At 37.8% G+C, this 15,809-nt stretch overlaps 1 protein-coding gene across 2 annotated transcripts; it reads right to left on the bottom strand.

Annotated features, from left to right (window-relative positions):
* Window positions 1-4,096: 4,096 nt before the first annotated feature.
* On the bottom strand, window positions 4,097-12,455 carry xpa (xeroderma pigmentosum, complementation group A). Of its 2 annotated transcripts, none has more exons than XM_052136891.1 (7): window positions 12,330-12,455; window positions 9,739-9,923; window positions 9,517-9,627; window positions 9,275-9,380; window positions 8,360-8,525; window positions 7,888-8,005; window positions 4,097-7,437 (listed from the first exon to the last, which is right to left on the bottom strand). In XM_052136891.1, exons 2-7 carry the CDS (start codon window positions 9,914-9,916, stop codon window positions 7,283-7,285), a joined length of 834 nt encoding a protein of 277 aa, XP_051992851.1. In that variant the 5' UTR covers window positions 9,917-9,923; window positions 12,330-12,455; the 3' UTR covers window positions 4,097-7,282. The 2 variants fall into 2 exon arrangements, with proteins under 2 accessions (XP_051992851.1, XP_051992850.1); XM_052136890.1 differs by lacking the exon at window positions 12,330-12,455 and adding an exon at window positions 11,341-11,407.
* Window positions 12,456-15,809: the final 3,354 nt, after the last annotated feature.

Raw genomic sequence — 15,809 nt, 5'->3', positions numbered from 1 at the left:
AGAGAGAGAGAGAGAGAGAGAGATGACAAGGCCTAGTCAATACAGGCATGTGTGTGTATATGTGTATATGACAATGACAATCAACACATTGCAATTATATAAATGATGACTACATATAACTGCCATTTGAATTAGAATGGAGTATGAATGTACATGTATGCATTATTAGACATGATGTCATGCCACACAATGCTACAGCAAAACACACAGTCTATTGTAGGCGCGCGCCTCCCAGAAGTGCATATCGATACATATAACTCGACTTTAGAAACATTTGTTGTCAACCGAGTGTAATCAATATCCGCCTCTGGCTTGCGACAGCTGCATGCTAGTATTAGAGTGAATGCCTGCTGCCAACCATACAGAAAGGCCAGTTGGCCCCGGGCAAGAGACATGAGAACCACAATCCAACAAAGAAAGAGAGAGCAGAACAACTGCGGATGTGTGAGATACATGGGTACTTCTGAACGCACCGCTGTCCAGACTGAAATACAAATGTCATCCAATAAGGGGAAAAATAGTCTGAAAAGTATTTTAATAACTTATAGTTATTGAAGAGATTATTTCAGTAAGTTAATACAAGAAGCTTGTGAAGAAGAGGGTGGTGATGTCCAGCTCTTTCAGGCAAGGCATAAGGCCATGTCACAAGGCAAGAGTGATAATGAAGTGGCTCGGAGATCATTACATTGAAATTTTGGATCCATGGCCAGGCAACTCCCCGGATCTTAATCTCATAGAGAACCTGTGACCAATCCTCAAAAGGCGAGTGGACAAGCAGAAGTCCACAAATTGTGATCAACTCAGAGCACTAATAAGTCAAGAATGGATCGTCATCAATCAGGATTTTGCCCAGAAGCTGATATCCAGCATGCCAAAGCGAATTGTAAATATTGTCTCTTTGTATAAATTGAGTGTTTTTGCCAATAAAAGCCTTTAAAACTTATGAAATGCATCTCATTGTTTTCCAGTATAATATAGAAACATGTGAAAAAAATAATCTATAAATACTGAAGCAGCAAACTTTGCAAAACACAACATTTCACTGCCAATACTTTTGGGCACGGCTGTACAGTACACCTGCGTCAGACATGCTTGTGTAGCATCTCGGGTACGTTGCGTCATAAACAAAAAACGTTTTGGTCACTGTGTCAACATAAATATAGTTTAATACTTAGAATACATCTTGAGATCCCTTAGTTCGAATTTGCACTCCATCAAGTGTTTTGAATGCAAGAACGTAATGCATGTTTGTGTTGTGCTGCCTGCTGAAGGGTTGTTTTCTTCACTAGCTGAAGTTTCCCTCTGGAGTAAACAGGTGGTACTACAAGCTTGCATTTCTCAGGAATCTTCCTTATTACTTACTGTCCGGGGGCATTGCGATTAATTGCGTAAATTTTTTAACTCGTTATTTTTAATAAAATTAAATCGACATCCCTTATATATATAATATATATAAAGAAAAGTGTTTAGGTATATTCTACAAACAAGTGTCAAGAAATTGTATATTTTCATTGTGACAACTTACCCCATGAACATGTTTGGATTTGTAGAAGGAAAGTTATTTTTTTTACAGGGCAAAGAGGGAAATGTTTAATAGCCTATAGGCAAAAAACTAAAACCTATATGTAAACTATATAATTTAAAATGAGGTATCATGTAACTGCTCGTGTTGGGGAGATCACATTTTCTCAGCTCATTCACGTCATAAAATTTCAAGACGAATATACAGAAAACTGTATGGCGAAACTTTCCCCATGGTGTTACTATTTTAAGCATTAACATGACTAATTGTCAAGTTAATGCTTAATATGAGAAAAATATTTTCCTCTTTGCAACATTATCCTCTATCATTCAATAATTATAAATCATTTTACTCAGAGCTTCTTAACCTTTAGATTTAGAAATGTAGCCACATAGTCCAAATAAAACCTGCATCCAGTTGTTTATTTATTTTTTTCAAATATATTTAATAATCCTGATGAGAATTCATGAAGATATAACCAAGAGCTCATGGCATCTGTTTTTCTCTCTCTCTCTCTACCAGAACATACAAGTGTGACCAACTCAAGAGGTGAGCTGTCATTTTGTTTAAAATACTGACATTATGTTCTAAAAAATGAGGTTATTTGGGATTTTTATTGTGAGTTCAGATATCCATTCAACCGGTGGGATGAGTTATCTGCTCTGAAAACAGCATAGGCTATGTTAAAATAAACTTCATTATTAAAAGCTATCAGATTATGAGATTTAAGTTGTCCTTTTTATCTCTCTTTCCTTTTTATATCAATTTTTGTCATTAGTCACTGACATTATATACACTGTAATAAATTAATACAATGTCATTTCTTTGTGTCATATAGGTTTACAGTTAAAAAGCAGCTATACTATACTTTCAGTCTTCCAGCTGTGCTATGTGAGGATACTTCTCTCTGCTTGTGAGTGATAAAGACTGAATTTGTGATCCATATAGAATTTTGGAATGTTTCAATTATTGAATTGGGTTTATGCATACATTTTGACCAGTCACAAAATAAATGAATAAATAAAATAAAAACCTATCACACTTTATTTCACTTTTTCTTTTTCACATTGTGAAGGGATCAGTGGTGTATTGTCCACATATACTGAAAGACTGACTCTTAACCTAATTGTGTATTTCTACTCAGACAGATGCTGTTGGACCCCACAACATCTTTACCTGTCACTCAATTACACCAAAATGGATGGTGAAGACATCATAAAGGATTGTGCAGATATTTTAGTGAAATTTAGCCTTAATTGCATCTGCTTTGTTTCCATGTGACTTTGCTCTTCCTTGAATAATAGGTTGTCAGTATGGAAGAAAAATGCTCTCTCTATAAAAGATAAAAGAATATACTCGTTTCTGTCCATGCTTTAATGTGTGGAGCAATGTGGGTCTGCTAATGCATTTGCATATGTGTTTATTGACTCTTTCACGTTATGTATTTTTTGGTGTATTTATTCATGTAAATATGTATATTTAATGTATATATATTTTATTAATGAGTGATTTATGCATTTGTAATTATTTAAATCACAATTACTTATTTAAATCACAATAATTTATTAATGCATTCAGCTAACAATTGCTGTAAAAACATTGTTTTCCACAATTTTCATTTAAATAGAAAATAAAAGTACTTAATTGACACATGCCTTACTTTTATTTATGCATTTGTTTGTTTGTGTTTATATTTAATATAAAACCATAATTGAGGCTATAATGTTTTATAGGAGCAGAAATATGAGCATCAAAAAGGTTCTTTATAGCATTTATTTGGGTTCTATATAGCACTTTTAAAGGAAGGTTCTTTATAGAAGCTTTAAAAAAGGGTTCTATTTAGCACCAAAAGGGGTTCTGCTATTGTTACAAGCCAAAGAATCCTTATTTGGTACTATTTAGAATTTGTTTGTTGTTTACCTTATGGAGTCCTGAGATTATTTTTTACAGGGCACTATTTGTTTTCCAAAACAATTTTAGACTTATTACATGCTCCTGAAACTAGCTGCAGAAGAGTAGATGAGAAATGTATGAATTTTAAGGGTTGAGAATTTTATAAAATAATGTAAATAATGTTTCCCAACAACACTGGGAAAGAGGTGGATTTCCGAAAGTGATCCAAGCTGCGCGTGAACCACCACAGTCTGCAGTAATCTATCCTCCGGGAGTCGTGGAGGAGCCGAGTGCAGGGCTATTTAGGACACCTGCTGTAGCATGCGAAGCATGTGTATACGGAGTACATGGGCCCGCCCTGATCTCATACATACTGTATATTACCATCACGTGTTGGAAAAGCTGAGATAGGTCCTCTCTTTGACAGTCATACATCTAATAAACAGTTCTGAGAGGTCAGTTTCACACCAACTCGCAAGCTGCTTGCAAACTTGTCAGTGTCTGAATTTTTAACGACCTCCACAAAGCTGATAAATTTAGGCAGCTATTTAAAATAAGGACGCCATGCACGCAAGCACTTCGAGATCAGTTACTCACAGAGGGCCATATAAAACAGCAGGTGGCAAATCATGAGTGCCATTAATCAAAGCACAGACGTTAGCGTAGTATGTCCTACTCTCTCACACACTCACTCCGCTGTCCTGGTCTTTCACCCTTACGTTGACCCCAAAGGTCAATACGGTTTCAAACTCATGAAAAAATTTTTTTTCATGTTTACATTATTTTCATGACAATTAAGCAACATCCCCAACCAAAAATTTTATTCATATTTATCATAAATTACTGCAAAACATTTTACATATATATAATTTATTTTTGCACAAACAATGAAGCCTATATTAGGAAGATTTTCTGAATGTTGATATTGTTTTCATAACAATTAATACATTTCTCCTCTAATTCTCATTACCATAATGTGCTCAGACATTTTTCTTGTTTGTTATTATTACTATTATTTGCTAATTCCCATTATTGTCAGTGGTGATTCTCATTGCATTCTAATTAATGTAATACATACAGTAATTTATGACAATTTTAAATAAAATGTAAAACATTTGATTCATATCACATATTAAAGGCAGTAAAACAAGTATGATTACCATGATGTAAAATACTTTACCATTTGAATATATATATATTTTTTAGCATGACATTATTGAGAAATAGCAGGGAGAGGGGTACATTGTATATTGTCATGATAATGTCCCAATACAATAATAATAATAATGTTCCTAAAACAGGCTTCATGTCCTTTTAAGCTAATTTCTTTCTTTTACTCTTGGTGTGAACCATGACCAGGGCACGTTCTTGTCCACACACTGATTTTACTTCTCCAAAAATACCTTATTGACTTCCAATTTCAACGTTTGAATCTTTAGGTCTTCGTCTTTTTGCCTGACAAAGACCTAATGGTCGAAACAGTACAAGTGTAAGCCTATAAAGTATTTGTGGATCGGTAAAATCAGTGTGTGGACACATACCATGTTTTCTTTGATTATTGCATTGTTTTGCGCCTGTGCCCAACTCGGGTTGGATGTGCATACCTTTTTCTTTATTTTCAGGACATGTTCTTGAGAGGTTTCATTAGACTACATCTACTTAACATGGATGCACATACTTATTCGTCCACATAACACATAATGTACATTTGTATTTTAAGTATTTTAGCAGAAAAGTTGGTTTATAGGGAAATACCATTTTCATCTATGTATTTTCTAGGGTGCTACATATGGAACAAATACATTTCAGCATAGAAGTGGAGCTAGTCACAGTATCCTTTGGTTGGTTGTACTACTACGGTGGCCCAAAGGGGCCAGAGACTTAAAAAAAACATACAAGATATACAGCTAACATCAATAATGTCAGTAATGCAAGGCATCTGTAACCCTGCCCCTGTGAAAACTATACGACAAAAGGAACATAACGCATTCCCTCTCTTACATACACACAAGATTCCAGAAGCACTACAGTAAAATTGGGCATGTGGTCTTAAGTCTGTTGTCTTAATGGGATAGTTCACCCAAAAATTGAAATTCCTTTACTCATACTCATGCCATGCCAGGTATGATTCCTTTCTTCTGCTGAACACAATGAAGATTTTTAGAATTTTTTTTTCACAATTTATTAACTTAAATATTAATCTGTTTCTCACCCACACTTATATCACTTCAGAAGATATCTATTTAACCACTGGAGTCTTATAGATTACTTTTATGCTGACTCTATGTGCATTTTGGAGCTTCCAAATTTTGCCACCCATTCACTTGCATTGTATGGACCTACAGAGCTGAAAAAATTCTTCAAAAAATCTTCGTTTGTATTCAACAGAAGAAAAAAGTAATTCACTAGGATGGCATAAGGGGGAGTAAATGATTCATGAGAATTTTCATTTTTGGGATAGCTATCTCTTTAACACAGGGGTAGGGAACCTTTTTTCCATTAAAGGCCATTTGAGTATTTACAAAATTATTTACGGGGCCACACAATTGCTTGCAATTTCTTATTATGGGTTGAAATTAATCTACACATTCTGTTACGTGCTCACACACCAAAAACATAGAATATTTTGTGCTGTTATCATTTAAATGTATGAAAAATTATTTTTTTCTCAGGTTAATTGAATCAAGGCCATTTTTTGCTTTTCAAATTATTTCTCAAATGGCCTTGTGGGCTGGGTAAAATGGTCTTGCGGGCCTTATACGACCCTGAGGCCTGACGTTCCCCACCCCTGCTTTAACATATGGGGTCCCTGAAGAATCATATGTGTTGATGTTGATTCGGACATTGCATAATAAAATAAAATAAATTTAAACAGAACAGAATATAATATTTATTTTTATGTGACTATGTATAAAAAGTTTATTTAAAAACAAGAGTTCCTTTTCTAAACAACTTTTATAGACTAAGTTCATTGTTTATCATCCAGCAGGTATGATCTACTCCTCATTTGACACTTCATTGAAGGTGAGTTGTGTAAAAGAGTGACTATTAAGGAATGAGTGTGTAAGTGCTATTTGTGAGTGTGGGAGGTCTGATACTTCAGTGTGTGTGACCACTGAAACAGAACTCCATGAGAGAATTTCTCAGTAGCTGCATCCCTCACCGAATGGAATCACCAATATGCGAATGAACAGGCTGGATTTCATGAAGTAGAAGATGGAGAAATGAGATCATGTTTCCAGATTTAACTTTAGAACAGTTTGGTGCTGCTAGCATTAATATTATGGTATAACATTATCTGTTCTGGTAAAACGGTTTTAAATATTATATATGCATTTGATCGAGTACAATATATTTCATGTTGGTCATTTGCATTTCTCCATTGTCATTATAAAGCTACAGAGCACACTCAACATTTTAATAATATTAAGGTGTTCTTACATTTCGTCCAAGAACACACCATAGTTTTTGATCTTCATTATAGTTTTTGATCTTCATTTTCTGAATATAGTAGCTCTACAGTGCCCTCTTGTGTTTAAATTCAGTTCAGCGTTTACTAATCTCCAAAAACACTACTATAATGCTATTTCTTCACTTCTCCAGAAGGCAAAAAAGTCAACAGCTAACCAGAGGCTCCATCTTGATAAAAAAAAAAATGTCCTTTACCGAACTTCAGAAGTTCAAGCCAACCATTTATCCAAACAGAAGCCCATATTGCTTACTAGATTTAGAGCCAAGAGAATGTTGCTGTTGGATGGAAGACCAGAAACACGAAGATGGTCATCAGGTTTACTCTTCAGTTTGAATCTGTACCCTGCGTCTTCCCTGTACAGTAGCCACCATGGCAGTGAGGAGTTAAAGACACATTTACATTTTCTCAAAAGTGAGTTCGTGTCCACAGGTGCGACACACCTTCCTGTAGAGATCTTCCTCTTCATCTAGCAGCTCCTCAGGGCCGTACTCATGCTGGTGAATGCTGGTATCCTTCTTAAACATACTGCTCCTCACCGCCCGCCTTAGCTCTGAAAGCCAGATGCAGATTGAGAGCAAATCCAAAATGTGACCAAATACGGTCTCAAAATATTCCCATTTTTAGTTTACACATAGGGTTACATCCTACCTAAGTTTAATGGTGCAACACTCAAACATTTAATAGTGCTTAAATTGTTACTTAGCGCCCATTTGCGCCACGACTAGGCTAAGTTGTAGCGCAAGTATAGCTGGTGCAACTGGCCCCTGGTGTATAGTATGTGGCTGACCATGTGATCTTAACATGGTGCTTTCACCCCCATGTGGAATAAATCATTATTTTTCTAGACCACAAGTAAGTCTTCATCTTATCATTTTAAACATGTTTTACAAAAACTACTATTCATTTATATGCTTTTATAACTGGAAAAAATGAATAGGGTTCAACTTGCACAACTGTCTATTCTGCCACCCATGAGTAACAGCATAAGAGGCTTCCATACCTTTAACTTTTTTGTTGAAGCGTTTCTGCTTCTGCACCTCCCTGTTCTCCTCTCGACTCTCCTTGGCCTCCTCAAGGGCCTCCTCACTGCCCCACACCTCCAGAGACCGTTTCACCACCTTAAAGGTCACAAACGTGTTCACAATATAGTCACATATGAACAAACCAAACAAACAATATTCATTAAAGAGTTGCACTAAAATTAAAGGTGCAATTTTGTCTATATTAAAACACTTAATACTCTTTTGGGGCAGTTAAGGGCAGGACAACCTTTATATCAGGGGCATGATAGAAGGGGATGTAAGAGTGTTTGGGAAACCTGTTTGGAAACAAATCAATACTGTTTCTTGCCATTAGTGGTCCAGAAATGACACAGTTCTCCCTTTAGAGTTTAAGTTCTGGTTAACATCTTGTGACAAAGAGAAGCATATAGAGGTGAGGGTGTTCCTACCCGTATAACATGTTGAACTCACCTGAGTCTTCAAGTAGAGTTTCATGTCTCCCCAGTGTGAGTTGTGAGGATTTTTCCTCAGGATAAATCGTAGTGGTGGTTCCCTCTTATCCAGATCACAATCCTTCATAAGGAAAGTCTGCTTCGCTTCCGTGCGAGATATCAGCTTGTGCTTCTCTTCATTGTCTCTATGTAAACAAAGGCATAAATACTAATACACAAAAACACACAACAGTGGTTGTTTTGAGCTCTTTCTGGACTGCAGGTGCACAGGAAACACGCTGAAGCACTGAAACTGAAACCGAGACAAACCCTACAACAGCATAGTAGTGGCACCAGTGAGAAACATCTGTAGTCTCTAAATTACTGTACTTCTAGTCTCTGTAACGGTGATTAAATTCTAATCGATAACCCACTATGATCACATACCATGATCACATCTAGCCAGCAGCCATAACACCCTGAAGTTCACGCCTGGTTGCCCACTGAAGCTAAGCAGTGTTGAGCCTGGTCAGTACCTTGATGGGACACCTCCTGGGGAAATCTAAGGTTGCTGATGGAAGAGGTGTTAGTGTGGCCAGCAGAGGATGCTCACTCTGTGGTCTGTGTGGGTCCTAACACCCCAGTATAGTGACAGGGACACTATACTGAAAAAAAGGCACTGTCTTTCAGATTAAACGTTAAATGGAGGTCCTTACTCTCTATGCTCATTAAATGTACCGGTGCACTATGGCTGTCGTTGCATTATCCAGGTGGATGTTGCACACTGGTGGTTGTTGAGGAGAATCCCCCGTTCACAATTTAAAGTGCTTTGAAGGTAGTTTCAGAAAAGCATTATATAAGGGTAATGTCCATTAATTCATGATATGCATGACAGCTATATAAATGTAACATTCATTCATTAAAATACAGAATGGGTGGTTTGATGATGTTGTACCTGCATTTGTCACACACAGACAGATCAAAGCTGTTGCTGAGATAAGAGTCCATAAATGGCTTTTGACACTCCTCACACATCAGGTAATCAGGCTCCATCACTGGGGCTGAAACACACACACACACACAGTTTGAGTTACCTGTACTTATTCTGATTAAAATAGGGATGACTTGAAGCTTCCTAAACATTCTCATAAAGACAATATCTTCCAGACTACAGTAATGGATGGCATTTCTGATTACCAGGTTGATGGACAACTCTCCTCTCCTGCTGTTCATCCACTGCTGTCTCCTCCTCTATAAAGAACCCTGCACCAGAGTCAACCGTTTTTGCCACTTTGGCACAAGTAGCACCTATGGGAAGACAGGGAAATTCCACACGCCATCACACAACTTGTACAGTTTTCTGGAATCAATGTATTTATCGAATGCAATATTCATGATGTTTTTAGGAATACGACAAACCTTCTCCAACTGAAGATGGTCTGCTGGCGAGCCTGGCTTGTCTGAGCATCAATGCACGTTGTCTGTTCCGTTCAATTTTGGCCAACATGTGCGGTGTTAAGGGCGTGCTGGACTCATTTACATACTTTGTGGTATCCGATGGTGAATCTTGAGAATGACTGGTCTCCGGCACATCCATGATCAATCTGTATACAGTACCAGTCAAAAGTTGACACACCTACTCACTCTTTATCATTCTCCTTGTTTATTGTTCTAACATCATCAAAAACTGTGAAACAACCCAATTGGAGGTATGGGAATTCAGCCGTGACCAAAAATGTAAAGTAAATCAACACTCTTATATTTTAGCTTCTGCAAAGTAGCAACCCTTCATTCTAGATTACAGCTATTCACACTATGGACATTCTCTCAACCAACTACATGAGGTTACAACTAGAGGCAGATATAGACCAATATATCGGTTTTACCAATGAATCAGTCCCAGTAGTTATTTTTGTGGAACTATTGATTCAGAAAATTGGTTATATTGATCAATGCATATTTTGATTTTTAAATCCAATATTATAAATTGAAGCAAGTGCATGAAGAACAAATTTTAATATATGGAAACTTCCCCTGTCAGCACATACATTGTGCCTCCAACTTCATATCTTGTGAACAATAATAAATCTTATTCCACTTTAAACTACACTTTTATATAGTGATATATATATATATATATATATATATAAGATGTATGCTATAAAAAGCCTAATTTGGTAAATACTTACATATAGCGCATTGCCAAGTCTCTGTCATTTCAAAATAAGAGTTCCCAGTCTATTTTGGGCTAAATTCATAATTTGTTTTCTGGTTATTTTTGGTGGAATAATAAACTGCATCTGGGATTTGATTCATTTTTTACTCTTGTAGCCTCCAATGTCTGTGACCGCCATAGTAAGGAAATCTGCCAATTAACTGGTCATCTGCCTTTTCCACCACCTTAGTTTGATTCACTTTCGGCAACTGTGATCCTTTTTAAACCAGGGGCTGAAAACATTAAAAGGAATGAAAACAAAAACAGAAAGGAAATAGATTTTTTTTTTGCAGAACGTAACTGAAAACAGTTGCAATGACCCTTTCAATTGATCCGGAATGAAAACATTGTTTTTAAAAGTCTAAATTCTAAATGTTTTATTTTTTAAATACGTGTGTGAGCTTTCTTTCTTATTGAACACAGGCAGAAAAATATCTGACAGTAACATTTTCAGCTGTCAGAATGTGTTCCCCCTGCTATACTGGATACATTTAAGAATAGCAGGCTAAAAATCACTGCAATTATCTGTTTTGGGGAAACAAGTCACAAGTATGAATTTGACACATTTGTGAGATTTCTTTCTTATTGAACACAGGGGGAACAATATCTAACAGTGACATTATGTATTGATAGAAATAACTGTAGGTGGTTGTGTTCATAAAGACATAAAAATGCAACAAACATAGATTCTGATATCCCATTTCCAAAATATAACTAGACAGTCATTAAATTTGCCTTTCACTTCTAGAATACAACATTCTCCATTAAACTCGTTAAAAACACTAGTTTTAAGCCTTAGTGTTCACCGTAGTCCTTTGTGGTACGAGAACAGCATCTCGGAGGTGAGCTTTTTGGGAGCGTGCGCTTCCTTCGTTGTTTGGGCGGGGGCAGGGCTAGGGGGAAACAGAATCTGACAGGGAAACAGACTTCGACACAACACCTAAACGGAAAAAAAATACTGTTTCTACTAACAATCAGGGACGGATTATGACTTGGAAAAGCCCTGGGGCCAATTATTTCCAAGGGCCCTCCTCCACCCAAAAGTTGTTTCGTTCATGCCCAAAGGGGTTTTCAACCAGGGGGGATCACCAAACTAGATCGCGCAGCCTTAAACCCCAGGGCATCCCTGGGCAGTCAAGGGCCCCTGGGCACTGGCCCGGTCAGTAATCCGTCCATGCTCAGAATGAACAGAAATGAAAACATTTAGTTTTTAATCCCTGCTTTAAACAAAATTGACTGGGGACTGGATAACGGCTTTTTCATGGCAAGTTTTATTTTTGCAAGGAAATTTATGTCTACGTGCAATTTTTATTTTTCTGTCAAAATAAATTTCAAGCATTCAAATCAAGATTATTTCGTTAGATAATGAAAACAATAAATTCAGTCAAGTGTGCCCAAACATTTGACTTGTTGTGCATATGAAAAATCTGGGTCTTGTTGGTTACTGACAGCCAGTGATCTGACAAGTCAACAGCCAAAAAATGGCAAATAGCCAAGCACCCTCAGAAAAACGCTGGCTAAAGTTTCAACGAGAATGTCGAACAACAGTAATTGTTCATGCAATAAAATGGTGGTAACTTGGTATCAACTACAAACAATATAACAGAGACATTTTGTGATTTCTTACACGTTTTGAAGAATATACCATATTCATTTGAGTTTAATATGATTTCACAGCGGTAACAAGCACAATAACTTTGTGTTTGGCCAGAAATGGTTGGTTAATATTGTAAATAAAGCAAAAGAGCTCGAGACCTTTCAACCAACACGGGAAAACAGGAATAATATGTCTTACCGGGAACCGGTGTTTGCTGTTTTCTTACTGCTGATCTAATGAGACAGAAATGAGCTAGTCAGACTTTTGTGTGTTTCAAAGAAACAACAGAACAACTGTGAATGAAATATGTTGTTGACACTTCTTCTCTTGTCTGAATTTTTGGCTCAACAATGTCAACATCGCCATCTATTGGTTCTTTTGTGAAAAACATTGAGATTGATCGCATGTACTGTACTGTACTATAAATAACATGCTAGCAACGTTATTGTTTAAATTATGCAAACAATAACCTATAGACAAATAAAAAGTGCCAGAGTACACACACATATATAAAGGGAAAACATAGATAAAATATATATGCAGGCTCTGACAGTTTGCTTTTACATTTTTATAAAACACTACAATATTGTATAAAAACATAAAAAATACTTTCAGCCAGACCGTTTCAATGTGTAACTTCGGCACTTATTATTGTGAATTTTTTATTAATAATATGATTCCCATAGCCATTGCAAAAGATTATTCCACCCAAAATGATTACTGGCACATGGAGAAGTGCAATTGATTACCATAATACCCCAAATTGTTATGTAAGAATATTGTTCAATGTTTATATATATATATATATATATATACACACACACACTGGCGGCCAAAAATTTGGAATAATGTACAGATTTTGCTCTTATGGTAATTTATTAATAATTTTATTCACCAACGTGGCATTCAACTGATCACAATGTATAGTCAGGACATTAATAATGTGAAAAATTACTATTATAATTTGAAAAAACATTTCTGAACTTCTAAACTACTTCAAAGATTGTGGACCTGGGTAGCTCAGTGAGTAAAGATGCTGACTACCACCCCTGGAGTCGTGAGTTTGAATCCAGGGTGTGCTGAGTGACTCCAGCCAGGTCTCCTAAGCAACTAAATTGGCCTGGTTGCTAGGGAGGGCAGATTCATATGGGTTAACCTCCTCATGGTTGCTATAATGTGGTTTGCTCTCAGTGGGCATGTGCTGAGTTGTGCGTGGATGCTGTGGTTTCCTTGCATCCGAGGCAATTTTGATGCAAAGCGATGATGGCTGCATGTCTTTCTTTAGAGGTAACCATTCCTAACAAGAACACAATGATTGGAAGCACTTCTTCCCTCCTTTTATAGCAATCAGTCTGCTCTTATAATCCAATCAGAATGATAGAGTGATTTCACCTGACTAGAACTAGTTCACATTTTCCCAGGTGCTGCTGATATGATTAGTGAAATGATGTCCACTGCACTAAACTGCTCAACAGCAACCACCCCACCACTTATTCCCTTGACCCCATTCCTTTCTCTTCTTCTCCAGACCATCTCTCCGTCCATCTTACCTGGACTCACAGACATACAGTGCATCTGGAAAGTTTTCACAGCGCTTCACTTTTCCACATTTTGTTATGTTACAGCCTTATTCCAAAATGGATTAAATGGATTATTTTCCTCAAAATTCTACGAACAATACCCCATAATGTCAACATGAAAGACGTTTGTTTGAAATCTTTGCAAATTTATTAAAAATAATAAACTAAAAAATTACATATACATAAGTATTCACAGACTTTGCCATGACACTCAAAATTGAGCTCAGGTGCATCCTGTTTCCACTGATCATCCTTGAGATGTTTCTACAGCTTGTTTGGAGTCCACCTGTGGTAAATTCAGTTGATTGGACATAATTTAGAAAGGCACACGCCTGTCTAAATAACGTCCCACAGTAAACAGTGCATGTCAGAGCACAAACCAAGCCATGAAGTCCAAGGAATTGTCTGTAGACCTCCGAGACAGGATTGTATCAAGGCACAGATCTGGGGAAAATGACAGAAACATTTCTGCAGCATTGAAGGTCCCAATGAGCACAGTGGCCTCCATCATCCATAAATGGAAGAAGTTTGGAACCACCAGGACTCTTCCTAGAGCTGGCCGCCCGGCCAAACTGAGCGATCGGGGGAGAAGGGCCTTAGTCAGGCAGGTGACCAAGAACCTGATGGTCACTCTGACAGAGCTCCAGCATTTCTCTGTGGAGAGAGGAGAACCTTCCAGAAGAACAACCATCTCTGCAGCACTTCACCAATCAGGCCAGTCGGAAGCCCCTCCTCAGTAAAAGGCACATGACAGCCCGCCTGGAGTTTGACAAAAGGCACTCCGGGCTGATGAAACAAAATTCTCTGGTCTGATGAAACAGAGATTGAACTCTTTGGCCTGAATGGCAAGCGTCATGTCTGGAGGAAACTAGGCACCGCTCATCACCTGGCCAATACCATCCCTACAGTGAAGCATGGTGGTGGCAGCATCATTCAGCGGCAGGAACTGGGAGACTAGTCAGGATTGAGGGAAAGATGAATACAGCAATGTACGGAGACATCCTTGATGAAAACCTGCCTCAGAGCGCTCTTGACCTCAGACTGGGGTGAAGGTTCATCTTCGAACAGGACAACGACCCTAAGCACACAGCCAAGATAACAAAGGAGTGGCTACAGGACAACTTTGTGAATGTCCTTGAGTGGCCCAGCCAGAGCCCAGACTTGAACCTGATTGAACATCTCTGGAGAGATCTGAAAACGGCTGTGCACCGACGCTCCCCATCCAACCTGATGGAGCTAGAGAGGTGCTGCAAAGGAGAATGGGATAAACTGCCCAAAAATAGGTGTGCCAAGCTTGTTGCATCATACTCAAAAAGACTTGAGGATGTAATTGATGTCAAAGGTGTTTCAACAAAGTATTGAGCAAAGGCTGTGAATACTTATGTACATGTGATTTTTTTCATTTTTTATTTTTAGGAAAATAAATAATTTAATAAATTTTGGAATAAGGCTGTAACATAACAAAATGTGGAAAAAGTGAAGCACTGTGAATTCTTTCCGGATGCACTGTAATTAACACGTCTCTACTTACAGGCACTTTTCCCACTACATATAAGCAGGCTCGGGTAACCCCGCTGCTGAAAAAACCTGCACTTAACCCCACAAAGATAGAATACTACTGACCAGTCTCTCTCATCCCATTCATGGCAAAAACACTTGAAAGGGCAGTTTTCAATCAAATCTCTGCCTATCTCTCACAGAACAAGCTGCTGGGTGACAATCAGTCAGGCTTCAAAAGTGGACACTCCACCGAGACTGCCCTGCTGTCTGTCACCGAGTCACTGAGACAGGTGAAAGCTGAATCCAGATAATCCGTTCTGATTCTGCAAGACCTTTCTACAGCCTTTGACACAGTCAACCATCAGATCCTACTCTCCACACTCTCTTCGCTGGGCATCACAGGAAATGTGCTTGACTGGTTTTACTCCTATCTCTTAGGTAGGTCCTTCAAGGTAGCCTGGAGAGGTGACGTGTCCATGCCACATCAGTTACTTACTGGGGTACCTCAAGAATCAGTGCATGGGCTACTTCTCTATAAACACAACATCACTGGGACCTATCATTCAGTCACATGGTTTCTTTTACCACTGCTACGCTG

This window comes from Xyrauchen texanus, chromosome 11 (assembly GCF_025860055.1).
Source record: "Xyrauchen texanus isolate HMW12.3.18 chromosome 11, RBS_HiC_50CHRs, whole genome shotgun sequence".
Classification (NCBI taxonomy): domain Eukaryota; kingdom Metazoa; phylum Chordata; class Actinopteri; order Cypriniformes; family Catostomidae; genus Xyrauchen; species Xyrauchen texanus.
The sequence above is the reverse complement of the archived record's forward strand: the minus strand, read 5'-3'. Positions and strand labels throughout refer to the sequence as shown.